At 42.3% G+C, this 21,866-nt stretch overlaps 1 protein-coding gene across 1 annotated transcript in view; it reads left to right on the forward strand.

The window, feature by feature from the left end:
- The window catches only part of Nubpl (NUBP iron-sulfur cluster assembly factor, mitochondrial), a 205,288-nt gene that overhangs the window by 24,386 nt on the left and 159,036 nt on the right, over positions 1 to 21,866 (forward strand). Inside the window, exon 4 of the mRNA XM_059279866.1 lies at positions 19,023 to 19,113. Within this exon, the coding sequence (XP_059135849.1) occupies positions 19,023 to 19,113 (91 nt within the window). The remainder of the gene's footprint in view (positions 1 to 19,022; positions 19,114 to 21,866) is intronic.

Here is a 21,866-nt window from a genome sequence, read left to right on the forward strand (position 1 = left end):
GAAAATAGTGGCAAGCTTTGTTCCTTTAGATGTTCTTTGAGGAATTAAAAAAGTGTCAGGATGAGTTGAGTGTTGACTAGAGGGATTATTCCCCAGACACTAGAAATATTATCCTGGCAGGGACAATTTGAAAATTAATAGATGGCAGTGCTAATAGGATAGAAGGGCCTTGTTTGTGCCCAGAGTGTTCCGGTGAGCCACCCCGCTGTGCAGGACTAAAGGTAGCTCCCTTCCAGGGCAGGGCCTTTTGGGGAGAACTTGTGGGCTTGCTCTTTCCTTTAACAGCAGAGGCTTTTCAGTTAGATTACTTGTCTCTTGTCTTTCCCAGAGGATTAAGTTTCAGAAGAAAGACCACACTGCCCTGGTGGGGTGTGGCAGGGGTGGAGAGAATGTTCAAGCTGGCAGGGACTCCCGGAGATACTAGTTCTTAGGCATGTGACCAAGGACTTGGTATTTTTTTGTTTTTATCCCTTTAATAAAAATCAGCTTGATTAGTTCCCAATTTTATCTTTACAATCTTCACTCTCCAGGGCTTGAGAATTCAGTCCTTTAAAAAAACTTGCCCCACTTTTGTGTGTTTTGAGTATCAAATCAGTAGTCTGGTAGGAGAAATTGTTCCCTCTATTATAAAACAAACAGAAAGGGAGTATGGTGTCATGTTGCTCAGAGAACACTGTGATCAAAGAAGGGAAAATTTGAAAGTCGTAGTCTACTAAATGCCAGTGTTCAAGGAGGAAATGAAGTCAGGAAAGAATAGCCCGGCTTGGAAGCAAGTCCTATAAATGGATCCCGAGTAGCTAACATCTGCCTCTGACGAGGTCCCTGCAAGCTTGCAGCAGCTCGTCCTTGAGTTAGGGCTCTGACATTTTCAACGTACTACGAAAATGACTGCGATAATACGGATGATGTTTTATTTTTATACATGATTAGACAGGAAGGATGGAAGCCAGCTGTTGAGCGTGCGTCTCGTGAGGCTCGACAGGATGTGACAGAAGAGCAGTAAATCAAAGCGGGCGGAGCAGGAAGGCCAGGTGACCCTCTTGTTCCTCTTGGTTACTGCTGCTCTGGGCTCTGGCAGAACTGGGAGGGCAGCAGACTGCCGCCCCCAGCCTGAGGGCCGTGCTTTACTCTGTGAAGCCGAAGATATCAGGGCCTCCTTCAGCTGTGGTCGCCACTGGCTGATGCACGTCAGACCCGGGTTATGGAGGGTGGTGGTGAAAGATCATCCGCTGCTCCCTGAGATCCGTGCTAAGTGTGGCAGAAGAGGAGTTCTGACGTTAGGGAAACATGCTGGAGAAACCGATCCTAGCCCGAGGGTTCCAATGTTGCCCGGCAGTGATACCGTTACGTCCGCCTCCTACAACCGCCGTTGCTCCCTCCCAACTCCGCTGTGCTTTCCCAAGATCTAGTGACTGTTACCCTCACTTCTCACGTCTAGTTTATTTCTATGTCACTCACCTCCTTTTATTGCCTCCCCCCAGTTTGAATGAAAACTTTGGGGAGCTAGAATTTTGGAATTGGGATTTAGAGTTTCTGTTACAATAAATTTGTCTGTTTTTCAGAGATGGGGAGTGTGTTTTTGTTTTGTTTTGAGACCCGAGTCTTATCTTACTAAGTAGCTCAGGTTGTCCTTGAACTTGCTATGTAGCCTCAGGAAGGTTTTGAACTTCCAATCCTCTTGCCTCAGCCTTCTCTATGCTTTGATTATATTGTCTATTTTAATTTTGTGTGTATGGGTGTTTTGACTGCATTTGTGTCTGTGTGAGGGTGTCGGACCCTCTGGAACTGGACTTACAGACAGTTGTGAGCTGCAATGTGGGTGCTCAGAATTGAACCCCGGGTCCTCCGGAAGAGCAACCATTGCTCTTAACCACTGAGCTCTCTCCAGCCCACTTAGTGACTTTTTATCTACTGTGACGTAACCTTTGCAGTTTGCTTGAAAGGAAAGGAAGTACTAACAGCTTCTCTGGCATGTCAGAATTGTCAGCACTGCTGTTCCTGTGCTTGGGGACCACTGTCAAGGAATAGGGGCTTCTTTAGCATAAGCCCTGGGACAGCGCCACAGCTGACCTGATAACCAGCATTGCTGCCCAGTGACTATGTTACATGGGACATGTTACAGGGGACAGAGGAATGGTTTTTGTCCCAGGCAGGTCTGGGTAGAACGAAGCCAGATGGTGTGCAATTTTATCATGATATTCAGAAAGTGTGCGGTTTGAAACTTGGGAATTGTTTGTTTATGGAATTTTCTATTTACTGTTCGCTGCCTGCAGTTGGCCTTGAGTAATTGAAAATATGGAGAGAGATACTGTCATATGTAGTTCAGCCTGGTCGGGACTCTGATCCTCCCACCTCTCCGTCCCACGCGCTGGGATTACAGGTGTCACACCACGCCTAGCTTTTTGATACTTAGTTTGTTGTGTTTTTGTGGCACTGTTGGGTATCGGATTCAGCTTCTTTTGCATGCTAGTTGAGTATTCTGCCACAGAGCTATGTCCCTAACTATGGTTGTGCCCCTTTTCATGCCCACTGTGAGTGTATGAGGATGACAGTTTCTCCACATTGTTACCAGTACTTATTGAAAACAATTTATTTATGTGTTCTATTATTTTACGTGAATATGTATGTGTGCTTGAGTGTATGTATGTTCACAGTGTGTGTGCAAAAGCCTGAGGAAGCCAGAAAGTATTAGAGCCTATGGAATTAGAATTATAGGTTGTGAGCCGCCATGTAGGTGCTGGAGACCGAATCCTCGTCTTCTGCAAGGGCAACACGTGCACTTAACATCCCCCCCCCCCCCCCCCCCCGCCCCATGCTTTTTTCCTGACCTGCTCCATTTCCAATCTGAGCCGGTTCACCTCTCCTTAGGCAACCTGGTGGTGCCCCATTCACGAGAGATCACCATATCGAAGTCAGACTTAGTGGAGATACTTGATTGGCATAGTGCACTACAGCCCAGAACTTCTGGACTCAAGCAATCTTCCTGCCTCAGCCCGCTGAGTGTCTGGGACAACAGGTGTAGGCATGACCCATCACCCGGCTCCCTTTTTATTCTTTATAACCATCTTCTATGGGTATAAAGTGGTATTTTAGCACTTTGATTTGCAGTCCCCAGCAGGATTTTTGCTGTGCTAAACCGAGATGTGATTGAAGCAGGGAGGTATATTGGTTGGCATAGTAAGAAGTCATGAGAGTAGAGATTACTTGGCACGTAAGTATATTCCAGAATTTCGTGAGACTTTATATTATCTTTGTGAATGTCAGTCTTCATGTATTTATGCTCAGTATTATTTTCTGCTTTGAGTTCAGTGAGTTTAAGGTACCTCCGAAATAATTTCTCCAAGCCCTAAATATTTTTGTTATGGTTTGTCTTTCTATTTAATCATTTATTTATTTTCATACGTATGTAGCATGTGTACATGCGTGTATGCACGTGGGCCCTTATGTGTGTGTTTAGGCCTGAAGTTGACATTATGCATCTCCTTTAAGAGTTCTCAGCTTCCTGTATTGAGTCAGGGTCTCTTGGTAAAGCCAGACCTCAGCAATCCCTGATTGTCTAGCAGCTTACCCCAGGACTCCCCGTCCCTGTCCCTGAGTGCTAGGGTTACAGGCATCACCATGTCTACTGGCCTTTATTGGCTCCTGGGAATCTCCACTCTGCTCCTCATGCTTGTGTGACAAACGCTTTATCTACTGAGCCATTTCCCCAGCTCCTGCCTTTCTCTTTAAAATATAGTGGCTGCCCTTTGGCCCTTAGCAACAGGGTTGAGAATGTCTGAATGATTGTGGACAGAGTCAGTTGAACAATCCACGGGCCATCTTGTGTTAGAGACTCTTTAACCATGGCTTTGACTTTCTGTTGTTTTTTTTCATTATTATTTTTTGTGTGTGTGTGTGTGTGTGTGTATCTGTGTGTGTGTGCATACATGTGTGTGTGTGTGTGTGTGTGCCATGATGCATGTATAGAGGTGAGAGGACAATTATAGGAGTCATTTCTCTCCTTCTCCAGTGATTGAACTCAGGCTTGATGCAAACCACCCACTGAACCATCTTAGCAGCCTGGATGTGACTTTCCTTATACTTCTAGCTATGTTGGAAAGCAGATACTTACTTGTGGATAAGGAAAAATGTGGCAAGCGTAGCCGTTGGTGAATACAGATTATGCTAATAGCAGATCAAGGAGAAATTATTTCCAGCCCTTTGAAGTCTAGGCAGTTCTGCTGGTAGAAAAGTAGGTTGAAGAACTATGTGAGCAAAGTCATAGCAGGAAGTCCCGAGGTGTTTGGGATGCACAGTGCTTGTGTGACTCCAGGATAGGGAGTGTCAGGACCAGAGCGCGCAGAGGCACATCTGCGGGTGGACTGGTGCCAGGGCATGCACTGGAGTTTGGATTTGAACCCTGACAGTGGGATACCTTAGGAAGTTTTTCACTGTCACATAGCTCATGCTATAAACATGTGCCTTTCAAAATTAAGATTTATAATGATACAGAAAGACATGAGATAGAGGTACTGGGATTGCTGAGATAGGCAGAGCAAGAACTGAATTAAAAGATTTTAAAAAGTAGGGCATGTTAGTTCACATCACAGAAGTTTGGAAGTCACAGCATTGTTATTCTATCTTACTAGGTTTTAGGTGCCTACTTGTATTCTAATGAGAGGAGACAGAGAGGGTGTGGTTTTGGGTGGGTGGGAAAGTGGGGAGGACCTTGGAGGAGTTGGGGGAGGGGAACCATCAGGGTATATTGTACGAAGAAATCTATTTTCAATAATAAAAAGCAGCTCGGATACATCAGGGTTCTGGGGTAGCTTCCTACACTCTGTTTGGAAGGTGGCTATTGCAGTCAGTCAGCAAAAGAGCAGAGAAAGAGAGTGTTCCCTTGTGGATGGCTTTGTGATTGTGAGGGAGGAAAATTTTCATTGGTCCTTTCTAGCTTCACAGATCATGACTGGTTTTTATGACCATCTTTTAGCTGCAAGAGAGACTAGGCCAAGTATAGGATCCAATGTTTTCAAAGAGGTGAATTCTGTATGAAAAGGAGGGTGTGGGAGTAGGGGCTGTGGTGGTATGAATGTGAAAGCTCCCACAAGCTCATATATTTGAATGCTTGGTTGCAGTTGGTGGAACTGTTTGGGAAGGATTAGGAGGTGTGGCTTTGTTGGAGGAGCTGTGTCATTGGGCTTGGACTTTGAGGTTTCAAAAGTCTATGCTATTCTCAGTTAGCTTATTCCCATTCTCTCACCGACATCCCCACCTCATGTTTGTGAGCCAATATGTGAGCTCTCAGCTACTGCTCCAGTATTATGCCTGCCTGCCTGCTGCCATGCTCCCCACCATGATTGTCATGGACTCTAACCCTGGAATCATGAGCCCCAAATTGTTTGCTTCCTTATAAGTTACATTGGCCATGGTGTTTTATCAAGGCAATAGAAAAGTCACTAAGACAGGGACTTTGGATCCAAAGGTGACCACAGATGGTCATATCTTCCTGTTAGGAGATCTGTTTAAGAGATGGAGAGGTAGGGAAAGAGTCATTCAAGATGATTTCAGGTTTTAGAGATGAATGAAAAGATCATAATGCTACTTACCAAAATGAATTTCCAGTGTGAGGTTGAATTGGATCTTTCCTCTCCTACTTGAACCACTTACTCCCTGGAGTCTAAGTCTTGTTCTAGGACCTTATAACCTCTCTTTCAAACCACTGAACCCATAGAAAATGGAGGAGGCAGGCAGAGTTAGTTTCTTGGGTTTTAAAATACTCCTTCTATGGCTAGCGCTCACTGGCTGCATAGGAATCACCTGGGAGCTTGTTAAATAAATCAGAATCTCTGGGAATTGGTATTTTTAGGTCTGGGACGCGGCCATCAGTTTTGTTAACAAGCTCCCCAGTGATTCTGACACAGTTCGCTTCTTCTGGGTACCATTGGTAGGAAAATGAGGCCTTTGGATTCTGATAAACTCAAATTCTGTACACCAGCTTTTCACTTATTAGCTGTATGAACTTGGACTGGGAACTTGACTTTGCAGAACTCAGGTTCCTCCTCTTGGAAATGAGCAGAAATAATAATGACAACAGAGTAATAGCTCCTCTACCGAGTCCTGTGAAATAGAGATATCGTATATGTGATATTACTGATATGATGTCTAGAGCTAGTGCTGTGGTTCAATAAATGGTCGTTTTTGTATATTAGCTTCTAAGTATTTTGCATTTGATTTAGTATAGAGACACTTTATTCTGTACAATTATAAGAGAATAAGTAGTGGCGTATTATAAATGCTTCTTATGTGGCTTAGTATCTGTTGTAATCAACAGCTGATTTCCTGTTGGCTTAGCCAAACATTCTCTGGCTTCACATTATGATATTTTATTTCCTTAACTATATTTTTTTTACTGTATCTGTTCCGTGTAATCTATATAAGTATGCACCTTAAAATTGGCTAATATAATAAAACTCTCTAAACCCAGTTTCTATAAAATGTGTTGCTTATTTAATAGAGACTGTTTTCCACAGCAGTCTCAAAGCTCTAAGGTAGGCATGGTTCTTGCTCTCAAAATGGACAATATCAATTCGGATAAAAGCAGTATATGCACTTTAAGGATCGTTTTGCTGTTTTCCAAGTTTATGTTATGTATTTTCCGAGTTAGTAATTGGGATGTTATTTTGGATGATAGTTTTGTGTGGGAAATAACCACATGCTGACAGTGAATGCTTATTTCCCAGTTCATAAAGAAGTCTTGGTGGGAGGGAGAGGCACAGTAACACCAAGTCTGTACTTTTTAGTGAGGACTTCGACTTAATTTGTCTCTGGAGAGAAGTAGCATGCTGTGGTGGTTACCTGCAGACTCTGAAAGTATGCTGCTTGGGTTCTTACCTTCTGACAGCTGCCTGGCCTTGGCAAGTTACTAGCCCGTATGTGGCTTGATTTCGTCAGACTTATTGTACACGCACGTGGTAGAATTGTTATCAGAATTAGACTTGGATAAATTGACATGTAAACTATTGCCATTGCTCTTGGCTGCCCACTAGAACTTGATGGTAAGACCCTATTGTAGAAGGCACCACAGACTTTGGTCATAGCATATGTAGAAATCACCTCTGTACTAACCAGGAATCTTCCTCTCTCTTGTGGCTTTTATAGTACTGGATGGAGCTATGTAGGTTGTTGGAGGAAAAAAAAAAGTAATCAACAATTTTACCCAGATGTGAGCTACGATACGAGATACAACAGTGGCATTGGTGTTATGGGACTAACCAACCACTTTATGATTGATTTAAGGCCCATTTCACAGGAAGAAACCTATGTCTTGTACTTTAATTCTGGCTAAGAACCCGTGGTTGGGTTTCATAGGCCCCAGGGGTGAGCATACTACTCTTATTCTGATAAATGGACATCCCAGCAAACTGCCCTCTCATATCTCTGTACCCACAGGTTAGTGCATCCCTCACAGTTCATTTGTTTGTTTGTTTTTGCAATGGGTAGTGGTTAAAGCATTAGCAACTGATCAGATTGCAGAGTGTCTGTGGAGTGCTTAGCCACAAATGGGATGTCTGTATCTCCTCCACCCCAAAGCTAAGGGAACCGTTATGGAAGGGGGTGTGTGGAAAAATTGTAAGAGCTAGTGGATGGGCAGGACTAGAGGGAAGCTGACTCTTTTTTTTTTTTTTTTTCTTTTGATTTTTTGAGACAGGGTTTCTCTGTGTAGCTTTGCGCCTTTCCTGGATCTTGTTCTGTAGACCTGGCTGGCCTTGAACTCACAAAGATCCACCTGCCTCTGCCTCCCGAGTGCTGGGATTAAAGGCGTGCGCCACCACCCACCGGCTGGAAGCTGACTGTTAGACAAGACAGGAACACTGACTGCACTTGTACAAGCCAGTGAATATTCTAGCATGGAGGTAGAGGGGCTCACAACTCCTTACCCTAAACGAGGAGCTATTCACAGTTAATGGCTTCTCGGGGAGGAAGAGTCAGGTTTTGTTTTTTTAAGTAGATGCCCCACATCCATTGAATTGGGGGGGGGGGCGTTATTCAAAACAAAGAGGGGACAGACCCACCCAGTGCCCTGCAGCCTGGGTGGGTGGAAGACAGCCACAGGCCTGCTTGGCACCCCAAGGCCAGGGAGGGTGGGTGGGCACCACTGTGATGAACAGGTGTGTGGTGGAGGAATGGGAGAGAAGGAGTGGAGTGTGCACACTGTGGAGAGAGGCCGAACTGAAGCTCTGCACTGCCACCCAGGGCCGTGGTGATGTCCAGGGCCCGTGTTACCACCGAAAGCCGTGAGGATGTCCCTGGTTTGGGCCGCCACCTGAGGCGATGTTGATGTCCGAGGGCCATGTTGCCGTTGGGGCCACACCAATCTGAGTGGTCTGTGCTGCCACCCAGGGCCATCGTGATCTGGGAAACATTCTGCATCTTGCACCTAGAAGCAGCAGTGACTGTTTTGAGCGGATTTGAGAAGCTGCTGGTCTGTGCTTCCTGCTTGGGACCTTTTGGCCCGTCTTTTGTATTTCTTTTGATAAAGCGCTGCTTGCTGCAGTAATTGAGTCTCTTACTTTGCTCCAGGAAGCTGCTGAGTTGGCTTTTGAGTTAGAGAAATTACCTGAAATTTGCATTTAATATATTCTTTCTTTGCTTAACCTCCTGTAGGTGGCGACACTGTGGGCTGGCCTTTGGATTTTCATTAGTACAAGCTTATCTGGATTTTTCTCAAAAATTTTTCTCCTTTTAATTCCTCTTACTCCCTAACTTGGTTCTTACCAATTCATTTTTCCTCAGGAACAATTCCTTTCCTCGGTAAATTATCCTCCCCCCCTCCTCAGGGAGTATGAAGGGCTTAACCTCTTCAGGGCGCTGTCGGAAGAGGTAGTGAGGGAGCGGGCGGGGCACATGGGTCCTTGGTTGCAAAGCCAGCCACCGCGCGGTGGTTTTGTCTGGAGTGCTCCAATGCCCTGAGGGGGTTGAGTCCTGTTTCTTTGCAGGATCCCCCGTCAGAACTGTGAGGGCTTGCTCTTGGCCCCGCAGTTAGGGAAGGGTTTTGCTGGAGTGCTTTATCTGTTTGGGAAAGGCTCTGTTGTTTAGTTAGGTTCCTAGGTTCCCGGGCTGAGAATCTGGTAATAAAAAGACTAGTTGGTGTCACTAGTAAGTTGACTGTTATTTTTAGGGCTTAGTGTCTATATGTATCTTTTCCTGCATTTTTATAAGTATCACCATGGTGATAGAAACCTAATTTTTTCCAAATGTTAAAACTTTACTGACTAAGCACATTAATACTTTAAAAAGGCAGGCCAAGGAACTAAGATTTTTCTTAATCTTGTTAGTATATTTCCCCATTACCTTTTAAATAAAAATGTGGGACTGAAGGCAATTTCTTCTTTTTTTTTGTGTAATCTTGTTCTATAAAGGATAAATGAAGCAAAACTTCTGTAGCCCTTTTATATTTGAAACCCCATTGTATCAGTTTTGCTACTGAGAAGATTTAAAATTATTCTTTTTAATTAGCGTTTTCAATTCCATGTGTGGCTTTAGTTTTCAAAGCCTTAGATGGCATATACCATTCTGTTGTGTTTCTGTATCAGCCCACGGCTCCCACTAGATCCTTTCCCATGAAGTTCCATGTCTGAAGAAATCCACTGTGAAGAGAGATCCATAGTGAAGTGAGGCTCACGGGAGAGTTTCTTGGGAAGAATGTGGTGGATAGGAGTAGACTGCTGGAAAATTCTAACCCATTTCACATTTTTCATCTTATGTTTATTTTAGACAGAATCTTGTTCTTGTAGCCTAGACTGGCCTTGAACTCATGGTCTTTCTACCTTAGCCTTATAAGTACTAGGATTAAGATATGTACTAGCACACCCATATAACCCTTTCTTAATACCAAAACACACACTCATACCTACAGTGTATTTGGGGGAAGGTTTGGGTTTGAGATGGGGCCTCACTGTATAGTCAGGACTGGTCTAGAACTTATTTTTGTAGCCCTGGCTGGCCTTGAACTTATGAGCCTCTTGTCCCAGTCTCCTGAGTGTTAGGGTTGCTGGCATGTGCCACCATGTCTGGCTAATATCAGGCTATATTAAAGCTTGCATTTATTAACTGATTTTTGAGGAGGGAGAATTACATGAAATCATTGACTCTTAAAATCCAAGTCGGGGCCTTAGGCATTATATAGCAACTCCTCCTAAGATTTTAAAGAGGAACAAATGAAGGTTTGTTTATTCATTCACTCACTTAGACATTATTAAAGGATAGCTTTGTCCTCACAGTGCACAATTAATAGTATGTCAGAAGGCAAAAAAGGTAGCTTGGGATAAGGGAGAGGTAAATGCATGAGACTGAGTGTTGGTTTCTAATGAATAGAGTAAGTGTCATTGGGAAAAAAAAAATCACATTTTTCAGCAGCAGAGACATGAAGAAGGTGAGAGTGTGCTGTTGGGGAATATTATTATTATTATTATTATTATTGTTTTTTTGAGATAGGGTTTCTCTGTGTAGCCTTGGCACCTTTCCTGGAACTCACTCTGTAGCCCAGGCTGGCCTCGAACTCACAGAGATCTGCCTGACTCTGCCTCTGGAGTGCTGGGATTAAAGGTGTGTACCACCACCACCTGGCAGGGAATATTATTTTAAGGTCTGCTACTTTTGTTTATGTTGTATTTGTTTAACTCTGTGAAGCTGTGTTACTTTGCCTGTCTAAAACACCTGATGGTTTAATAAAGAACTGAACGACCAATAGCAAGGCAGAAGAAATGATAGGTGGGGCTGGGATACATTGAAAATGTATAGAAGGAGAAATCTGGGAGGAAAGGAGGAGCCAGAGAAGGAGGAGCACTCCCGGGGCCAGCCACCCAGCCACACAGCAAGCTGTGGAGTAAGAGTAAGATTTATAGAAGTAAGAGAATGGGAAAAGTCCAGAGGCAAAAGATAGATGGGATGATATAAGTTAAGGAAAGCTGGCAAGAAACAAGCAAACTAAGGCTGGGCATTTATAAGTAAGAATAAGCCTCCGTGTGTGATTTATTTGAGAGCTGGATGGCGCCCCCCCCATAAGAAACAACAAACAACAGTGTGCCATGTAAGAGAGAGGTACCAGAAGGACTAGCTAGTGCACAGGCTGGTTGGTACTCTTCAAGGATCAGTAGGAAGGCTTCTGTGGCTTCTCAGTGAAGTGGATAGTGAAAATCCATTGAGTTAGGAGGTAGGAGGTGAGTTGGAGAAAGAGTTGAATCCTGGGCCTAACTGTGACTTCATTTCTGGGCCTTAGCTTTGTCGTCAGTTTCTTTTTAAAAAGTTGGGTTTTTTTTTGAAAATTTCTTTGGTGTGTGTGGTAGGGGTGGGCGCGCACACGCCATGGTGCGTATGTGGAGATAGAGGACAGTTTTGGGGAGCTGGTTTTCTCCTTCCATCATGTGTGCTCCATGGACAGAACTCAGGTGGTCAGGTCTGCGGTGCCCTTACCCACTGAGCCATCCTGCCAGCTTCTTTAGAAGATGAAGGTAACTCTAAAATAAAGTTTCAAATTAGAAATGGTTCCTTTCTTTCGTTTTTGCTTTCTCAGCTCTCTCACAAGCAATGCATTTGTCATTTAAGACTCTTTTATACTTCCGTGAGGCCACTCCAGCTGTGCTCCCACCTGTCAGGTGAGCCTCATCCTTCAGGTGCCCTTGTTCCTGTCTGTCTTGACTGAACTTGGAGATTTAGATATCCCTTTGACAAGCAATGGGAAACTGCTCTCTGTACTTTGTTCAACCATTAGTTCTTGACAGTCAGATTCTTATTTAATCCCAGCTAACAGAGTCAGGAAATGTGCTTTTCTCCAGGAAGAGACTGAAACTCTTTTGACTGACAGTTTGACTTAAAGATAGGCAGAAAGACAAGAAAGAAGAGGCTTGGCTCAACTCCAAATTGAATAATACCAATTACCAGGCTAAGATCACATTGAATATAATATGCTGGGAATCATGGGAGTCTTAGCTGGGTACTTCTGTGGAAAGGACAAGCTTAAGGCAAATCTGAAAGGAGTATTTACTCAGGAATAATTAGGTGGGAGTGCTCTAGGATGCTGTTTTGATGGGTTATATTAGTAGACAAGAGGGATGAAAGGAGCATGTCAGAAGCTTTACAATCTTCAGGGTAAATCCTGCCGCAAGAACAAAGCAGGATCTACACTGTTGTTGCCGCCTTTGAAATCCAGCTCAAAAAAACAGGACATGTAGGCTCTCACATTGCAGCTTTCATGAGGAGTAATGAAACAGTATAATCACTCCGAATAATTCTGCCACCTTACAGCTTTCACAGGTTGGGATGTATATATTATCAAGGAACAATTCAAAATCGAAGTGATGTCTCAGGGTTTGGTTTATTTTGTGTTATCTGCTAGGTATTGAGACCTGCAGGAGAGTCAGAAAAGGAGTGTGTTATTAGATGACAGGACATTTAGCTAAGTTTATGATGATAAAGATGACAATTATAATAGTTAAGTTTGCAGTTGTCTTTTTCTAATAGTAATTTTATTTGCTGTGTATTTATAAGGTGTTTGTGGTGATTGTTTCTTTTGAGTCTGACTAAAATTAAAGAAACAGAAAATGCTAATGGAAGCCTTCTTGACAAAGTATAATTATTCTGATAAGAAGGAGGTGGAAAAGTATTTTGAGACTTAGATAAACACTGCTGCATACATTCATTTGCAACGTACCTTGTTTATATATTTTTTTCTAAAGAATAGAATTGTCTTGGAATTGAAATTTAACAATTAAATCAAAGACTATTTAGATATTAAACATAGAAGCCTACCTAACAGTTGTCATAGTTAGCTTCCGGTGGCCAGCTTGACGCAGCTGGGAAAGAAGGCCCTTCAGCTGAGGAATTGACTGCACTGCTCGGCCTGTGGGCGTGTCCACGGGGCCTTTTCTTGATTGCCGTTTGATATAGGGGGTCTAACCCATTGCTGGTGCTGGCTAGCTCTAGGCAGCGCTAGCTCTGGTCAGGTGGGCCTGGGTTTGGAAGAAAGGTGGTTGAGCAAGCCAGCGGAAGTAAGCTTGAAAGCCGTGTGCCTTCATGGTCTCTGTTTTAGTTTCTGCTCCAGGTTCTTGCTTGAGTCCCTGCTATGACTTCCTTCAGTGATGAACTGTGGTCTTGAAGTGTAAGCCAGATAAACCCTTTCTTCCCCTGTTGGTTTTGGTCAGTGATTTCTCACAAATAAAGGAAATTAAGACTGAAGTAATGAGGTAAACTACAAACAACAAATGACGTCACCTTTTGAATGTGATTGAATTATAGATTTGAAAATGAAGTTAAGTTTATTTCATAGAAATGGTAACAGTCCTAGCAGTTTTAGGTATGATATTATTTAATTCATGAAGGCTTTGGTGTTTCCATTAATGGACAAAGAGTTTACTTATTAATGTCTAAACTCTAAGCAAGACAGTGGTAGATTGGCTCTGGAAAATAGTCTGAAAACTATGGTCTTTATTGTTCAGAACAATCAGCCAGTTAAGGATGAGGAAGTCAATCTTTTCTGAGATAGCTCTTTTGACATTAACAGAGCTGTTTTCCAGGCAGGAGAGCCCTTCTTTTGAGTTGGTGGTCATGGTTGTTAGGAGACTCCAAAAACATTATTACCATTGCCCTTGGTTGCCCCTCAGAGGTGGAGTGTAAGTCCCCATTGCTGCAGACACCATGCTCTACAGACCCTAGGGCACAGAGGCCCCTGAGCTGGAGCTGACCTGAGAACCTCTTCCCTGTGTTCTAGCATTCATGGTAACAGAAGGCGCTATACCAAGTTCTAAAGGAGGGAAGCAACCAACAGCCCTCCACAGCTGTGATGCCCATGCACCGCGTTAGTGACCAGCACGGCACAATGACGCTGGTGGCATGCACACCTTGGCAGTAACCAGCAGCCCTCTAACTGTACTTACCGCCCCCTCAACTGCAGGGAAGCCATGCCTGGTGCTTGAAAACTAGCCAGCTACGGAGGTCTAGTGGATGGAGGTCTTGGAGGAGAACTTACAACCTCCACTTTACTAAACCAGCATCATCCCTAACTATGATCTAAGTATTTGTCTTTATATCAACATATAAGTACAGTCTTCACTCCTCATCAAGGAAACTTCTCTTTCCACAGATAGAGACCATTATAGGGAACCACAACCAATCAAAATACAGAGTTGTGAAGCCCAGTCCCAAAGGATACATCTACAATACAACTCCTGTACCTAGGGCTCAGGAATCAGTGGAGAAGAGGGATCATAACAGCCAGAGGATCAGGGGGTTTGTTGTGAGGTTTTATCTTCTGGAAATGTCAGAAGCTACACCCATAAAGTCTCACGAATATGACTGCTTATGCATGAGCTGAGCAATAACAATAGACATGTGTATGTATATGGGGTGGAGGAAGACCAGATGGCCTCAGCCCTACTCAGAGAAATACAGGCAACTAAGGAATTCTGAGAGTGGGAGAAAATATCTTCCCTAGGGAAGAGCACACTAATTGGTTATTCAATACCAATGGTCATCCCTGAAAACATACATACAAGTAACATTATACAGACTGAGCAGGTTGTATTTATGTATTTAGGAATGTATACATATGTATGTGTGTGTATGTATATAACAACAATTAATGAAAAAGAGAATATAAGAAAAATACAGGATGAGGGAGGTGGGTAAAATAACAATAAAGATATCTGAAAAAGCAACAAGGAATAATATTATTAATTATTTGCCTTAAAAAAACCCAATAATGCACACACAATTCCATGTATAAATATACATATATAGTTTTAATGAACTTTTCTTATCTGGGCTGATGGTGCTTGCTCCAAGAACGGAAGACCACCTTACAAAAACTCCAGTCCTAGACATGAGAAACCCCCTTTTGAGTTGTTGGTCAGGGTTGTCCAAGAGACTCCCCTAAAATACAGCCTATTGCTATTGCCCTTGGCTTTCTCCAGAGGTGGAGGGTAAGTCCCTATTGCTGAAGACATTACCCCCTTCAGAAAAGGCCCAGAGGCCCTGAGCTGGAACTGACCTGAATGTTCCCTCCCTCAGGACTAGCTTTCATGGCATCAGAAGATGCCATGGAAGCTTCCAAAGGGGGGAGGTAGCCAACAGTCCTACTCAGCTTTGATGCCTATGCACCACATCAGCAACCAGCATGGCACCATAGTCTCACAGGTGCAGTAGTGGTACACATACCTTGGCCGTAACCAACAGCTCTCCAATTGGACTTCAAACCTGCTCAACAAGAGGTGTGCCCTGCCTGGTACTGGAAACCTGACTAACTAGTCAGTGCTAATGAAGTCATGGTCATTGGAGAAGAATCAACAACCACTAATTTAATAAACCAGCACAGTCTATAAACATTTATCCTTATACACACAGGTAAATGAATCTTTATCCCTCATCAAGAAAACGCTCTTTTCAAAAGATGGAGGCCAGTATAGGAAACCAGTGTAGGAAATGTAGAGTTGTGGATTCCAGTCCCAATGGGTACATCTACAAAACAGTCCCACAGCTTAGCCCCAGGGAACATTGAGGAAGAGGGGACAGAAAGACTGTAAGAGCCAGAGGATCAGGGAGTTTGCTGTGAGACTGTGTCTCCTGATAACATCAGAAGCTACACCCATAAAGTCTCACCAACGTGACCACCCAAATGTGAGCTGAACAAGGATGACGCTGGTGAACGTTCCAGTCTGGATGGGGAAAAGCCCATGAAGAAAAGCCCCACACAGAGTTATAGGCAACCGAGGAAAGCTGGGAATGGGAGAGGTGGTCTTCTCCAGGGATGAGCACACTAACTGGTTGTCCAGTGCCATATGGTCAGCCCTGAAAACGTACATATAAATAACATTATTCAGATCCAACAGGTTACATTTTAGGAATATATATGTATATGCAAATACATATATGCATGTAATAACAATTATTGAGAAAAGAGGCCGTGGATTTGAAAGAGAGCAAGGAAGGCTGTATGGGAGCATTTGGAGGAAGGAAAGAGAAGGGAGAAATCATGTAATTATAATCTCAAAAAAGAAAAAAAAACTGCTTATTCATGACTCTGCTAAGGATACATTGATTAACTTGGTCATGAAAAGTTTGTTCTCTAGATTGGATGTTGGAAACCTATAACCTATGAGTTGGCGCGTGCGTGCGTGCGTGCGTGTGTGTGTGTGTGTGTGTGTGTGGGTGTGTGTATATGTGTGTAAGATTTTGTTGGAATACAGCTATGCTGATTTACTTACATGTTGTTTAGGCAGCCTTTGATGCTCCAGTAGTAATACTGAGTAGCTGCTATAGAGATCATATGAACCACAAGGATTAAAGTATTTTTGAGGTGACTCTTTAAGGTGATATTATAATCTCAAGAAATAAATAAAAATTGGTCAATATCTTTCTTTTAAAAATGTATTTTGAATTATAATAGAATTACATTACTTTCTGTCTTCCCTTCTGTCCTTCCAGCCCTACCCAGCCTCCCTCCCTCAACCCCTTCCAGGTCCCCTTTCCCAAGTTGGTAGCCTTTTTCTCTGGTATATATATATATATACACACACACACACACACACACACACACACACACACATACGTATATATATACATATATACGTATATATGTATATATATGTATATATATATGTGTGTGTGTGTACACAAATATGCATAAATGCAACTTGCTGAGAAAAAGATGTGTCACTGTTTAAGTCTTTTGTAATTAGATTGTGCTAAGATTCTGGTGGCGATAGATGAGGTTTGCCTTGTGTTTGATTCTGCTTCATCCTAAGACAGAAATCATGGAACAACTAAATAAGACAAAACATGGTTACTGTGGTGTTAGTCTCCATTCTTCTTACCATAGCAGGGATGATACACCTTGGTATTGCTGCAAGGAGTAAGTGAGAAATGTAAATTCTAAACCTTGTGATCATGCTCTCCCTCTTACTTTTTATGTGACAATGCATGGTCGCCATCTTCGTCATGTATGTGATGTCTGTTCTTACTACAGCAAATGTGACAGCAAATCTCGATATGTTTCTTGAACTGTGATACTAAGGGTTCACGAAGACCTGGTTTTCTTCTGGAAGATCAGATAGAAGATGGATTCCCACACTTTGAAGGGAACTTAAAAATCTAGCAATGATGATATTGGTGCTGCAGTCTTAGGTAGGACCCTTGGTTATTATTGTCAGGTCCAAATTCTGCAAGTTAGGCAAAAGCCAGGGTTCCTCTGGAGTTCGTGAAGCTGGTTCCCCTCTATCAAAGGAACCAGTCCCCTTATCACTGGCAGAAGGGACAAATGGCTCCCTGTAGTGCCTGCTAGTAAACCAAAGCACACGCTGGCCTCCAGGCTCCCTCAGTATCACAGTACCTGTTACACATTTCAGAGACCGTCTCCTTTCCTGGCCATGGCTAGTCTGCTGGCCGTGTTTGGTGTTCTCCTTTCTCTCTCTGCTCTGGACTCTTTCAGAAGCCTCTGGTGTTGCCCTCCCCCACACCTACAATAAAAACCTGCTCATTCATTCCTTGGAGTGGTCATGGCCTCAGTTTATACAGTTATGTTTTTGTTTCGCTAGAACACTAATTTCAGAGGCTGAGTTATTTTACTTGAAAGGAATAATTAGATCACTTTGAAACTTGGAACCTGATTCCTTCAAGTTACTGTAAAACCAACATTAATAAAGGGAAAACAACCTTACATTTTTTGAGATTTATTATTTTGTAGTGGTTTTTTAGTTCTTGATGTTTTCACAGAAACAATCCTACAATGAAATAGTATTAGAAGAAGCTTAGATATTTGTGTCAATGGCCCCACTTGAAATTTGTTATTCACAGTAAATTTAATTCCACTGTAGTCCTACTAAGTTCTCCTGTGGATAAAGGTAGCAGAATTGCTCAGGAATGTTCCCCTTTTACAGCCGTGACCTCAGCATATTAAAACTAAATTTTACACATAATCATCTTATTAAAAGCAAAATACCCTTTTTGCATTCTTATTTTAGATTAGGCTGGGATTTCAATACAGACAGACATCAATCTCCTCTCTTCACACCCAGGAGACCAAGTCACACAGGGACTAAGTAGTTTTCTTAGAACTGCGAATTGAGTCAGTGTAAGATTAGGATTGTAAATGTTGAATTTATCTTGTTTTAGATATTTACAGAACCAGGTGATGGGGGTTGAAAAGTAATTATGTCTAGAAACAGGTATCATGGAAGATTTAGGGTTGTTTCAGTTTCTTGTATTTTCTTGAGATTGTGAGTGTTATCTTGCTGGGGTTTGGGGGTAGTGGGAGGAGCTGTAAGACTCAGTGAGGTACAGTTAGTATTAGCATGCTTACGTGGATGGAGAAAAACAGCAAAGACAGATTTGGAGGTGGAGGGGAAGACAACGTATTTATAAGCAGCAGGTTTTGTTTTCCATTCCTTGACGAAGTTGCTGATGAACTCTTACCTGGCAGAGACTCAGGCTCCTCTGCCCTTCTCGGCTGGAGCAGCCATCATAGGAAACAGTAGTTGGCTGTTTCCGAGTCCTCCAGAAGGCAGGCCTGTGTACTTAGCTGTGGTTTGTATGTAAGGGGGCTGTGTTATGTCTGCCAGTGGCCTTGTTGCCGCGGCCCTCTCTCTCTCTTGCCAGATGTGCAGCTGAATTCCTTACTTCCTATAAAAGAATCTGGTCTCCATGGTCTGCTTTTCATTTTAGGGCCTTCCAGAAGTCTGTTCCATCGTCTGGGGTTTCATTAGGCTTTCCTAATCATTCCAATTCTGTTTGTGTTTTACTTCTTTTCAAAAATCACATTTAGACCAAAAAGGTCTTAGTTTTCTTGAGACTATACAGGAGACCTGAACAAGTTGGTTATTGAAATACAACACTAATTTAACAAGTATTTTAGGTAGTTTATACTTTTACTTCCTGTTGTTTATGATTTTGGAATATTTTACATTTTCTTCTTAATAGGCTTATTGCTGTGTAAACTTTTTTGTCCTGTGAACATTATGAATAATCTTATGGTGAATTTGGTTTTCTTGCAGTCCAAGGCGGTTGGCTTGTTAGATGTAGATGTGTACGGCCCTTCCATTCCAAAGATGATGAACCTGAAGGGAAATCCAGAATTATCACCAAGTAAGTACAAAGAAATAAATAGTACCTACTGACAGGCACTTGTTCATATGTCATGTAGTGTAGGAGATCAGAAATCACGTTGGCATCAGTCTCTCTGGGTTTGAATCTGTTCTGTCCTTGAACAACTGTGTGGCTCTGAGGAATCCATCTTATCTTGTTGTGCCTTGGCCCCTGCTCATACAACGGAGTCACAGTTACTGTGAGAAATAATGTAAATGGAACATTTAAAACAATTCCTAGTACTAGTACAGGATAAAAATATTAAGTATCCATTATTTACAGTACATATGTACATGTATGAGAATATTTGAGAAGAAATATATTTCTATTAAATGAAAGTTATATTTTACAAACAGATTTTTGTCAAATTTTTCTTAGAGCATTTATAAACTCCTCAAAACAATGGTTTGTTGCCGTGTGGTTTTAGTGCCATCAGTATAGGAAGAAGTAGCTTTTTGAATAAATCTTAAGTATTTTCACTGTGCTTGTTACTACATATTTGTAAGGCTACCAAATATAGAGTCTTTTTTTTCTTTTCTTTTCTTTTTTTTTTTTTGGTTTTTCACTAAATGTAGAGTTTTTCTGTGGTGTTCTTTTCTTTTTCTTTCTTTTTCTTTTTTGGTTTTTCGACACAGGGTTTCTCTGTGTAGTTTTGGAGCCTTTCCTGGATCTTGCTCCATAGCCCAGGCTGGCCTCAGACTCACAGAGATCCACCTGGCTCTGCCTCCCGGGTGCTGGGATTAAAGGTGTGCGCCACTGCTGCCCGCCCAAATATAGAGTCTTAAGTATAGGACATACAGTCATAAAAATGGTAAAAACTGGTTATTAAAAACTGGTTTTACGTGAAATTGTTCTAAATAAAATTGATTTCTAATTGTTATAATATATAAAATTAAATAATTTCCTTTTTTATAGGCCTTCTGTTTTCCAGAACAAAATATGTGTATTTATATATTTATTAGGTTATTGAGGTTATTGTATTGTTTTTATTATAATTAAAATTGATTAGGCATTGTTTGTTCTTTAAGGTGGTTATGTATGTGATTTATTTGCAGGCATTAATTATGCAGGAGTTTAAATTATTCTTTATGAGACAGCAGACCTTAGGGGTCTTATATGACCTTAGGGGGTCTTCTTATATGACCTTAGGGGTCTTCTTATATGACCTTAGGGGTCTTTTGCAAACGGCCCCTTCTGTAGTTGTTTCCTTATCTCATGAAAACACCTGAAAAGGCTTCTCCTTTTGGTGCAGCACAGTTTGCAAACATGTGACATGAACCCTGATGTCAGTGTCACCAAGGAAGAGTGCTGATGACTTCAGGCACTCTGAACATCTGTGTCTTTAAGGACGAATGTGAAAACTGACCCACATCATACAGGTGTGATGCAGAGCGCAACCCCCCTTTTCTCAAGCAACACTTGAAATGAACTTCAGTGCACTAGAAACCTTGGAAAGCTTGAAAAGCAAAACAAAACAACAGCCTCACACTCGTTCTGTGATGCACGGTGATCTTGGTTCCCTAGGAAATAAACAGGATGACTTAGGTCTTCCTTGACAGTGTGAATTCTTAAAGCCCCAGCAGTAAGTTATTTTTGAGTCTTACAAAACTTGGTACCATCATACTAGTAGGCCTTTTGACATTTCTGCACGTTGTCATGTTAATTTACCCTGTCCTACTGTTACAGAGAATACAGCACAGCATAAAATTATCTAACAATATTGAAAAACTATGAGAGACATGTTTAGGCTGGAGACAGGTTCCAGTGACCCGGAACTTCCTCTTCCTGGATTGAGCTGGGAACCCCGGATGCCAGTGGCTTCAGTATTGCCTCTTTTCTTCATTATTTACATTGATGCATGATAATGTAGTTTTCATTGATTTGCTCATTAAAAAACCCAGTGGTAAAGTGTAGTGGGTAGCCATTCCAGCTTTGATCTGGAAGTTCCAACCCCCATTGAGACTTCGGCAACTGTCACGCCTACAAGGCGGGGCCAAGGGAGGCGCCTGGGGACCCGAGATCTGGATCAGGGAGCGCTCTCTCCGTTCCGGGACCCTGGATGGTGGAGGTGGGCCAAGCAGAGCTCCAGAGGACACCGCTGGACTGTGATACACCTTCCCCAGACCCCGCGACCTACCTGTCCCTTAATTTGTAAGTTACGCCATTAAATAAATCTCCTTTTAACTACATGGAGTGGCCTTAATAATTTCACCAATAGTAAAGTGTATAGATTATGCGTTTTTCCTATTCTCCTCATAGTCTTTTCCTTGTTGAGAGAACTCCACAACTTGTGGAATTAGGACATTATAGACTTGACTGCCAAGAGAAATTTTGTATTTGATCAAGAAAAGTGAATTTAGTAATTGATGGAAAAACCCAAGTTTATAATAGTTTTTGGTTTCTTTTTAGTTTTTTAATTTATTTTTATTTTTTATTTTTTTTGAAAATAGATTCTTCTCTCATATAATACGTTCTGATCACAGTTTTCCCTCCCTCCACTCCTTCCAGTTCGGTCCCCCTCTTCCCCAGATCTACTCCCCCTTTTCAGAAAAGAGCAGACCTCCAAGAGACAACAGCCAAACAGGACAAAACACAATATAATAAGATAAGGCAAAAGTCCTCATGTAGAGGCTGGACAAGGCAACTCAATAGGAGGAAAAGAGTCCCAAGAGCAGGGAAAAGAGTCAGAGACACACCCGCTCCTACTGTTAGGAGTTCCACAAAAACACCAAGCTAACAGCCATGACATATAT

This window comes from Peromyscus eremicus, chromosome 14 (genome assembly GCF_949786415.1).
Source record: "Peromyscus eremicus chromosome 14, PerEre_H2_v1, whole genome shotgun sequence".
Taxonomy (NCBI): Eukaryota; Metazoa; Chordata; class Mammalia; order Rodentia; family Cricetidae; genus Peromyscus; species Peromyscus eremicus.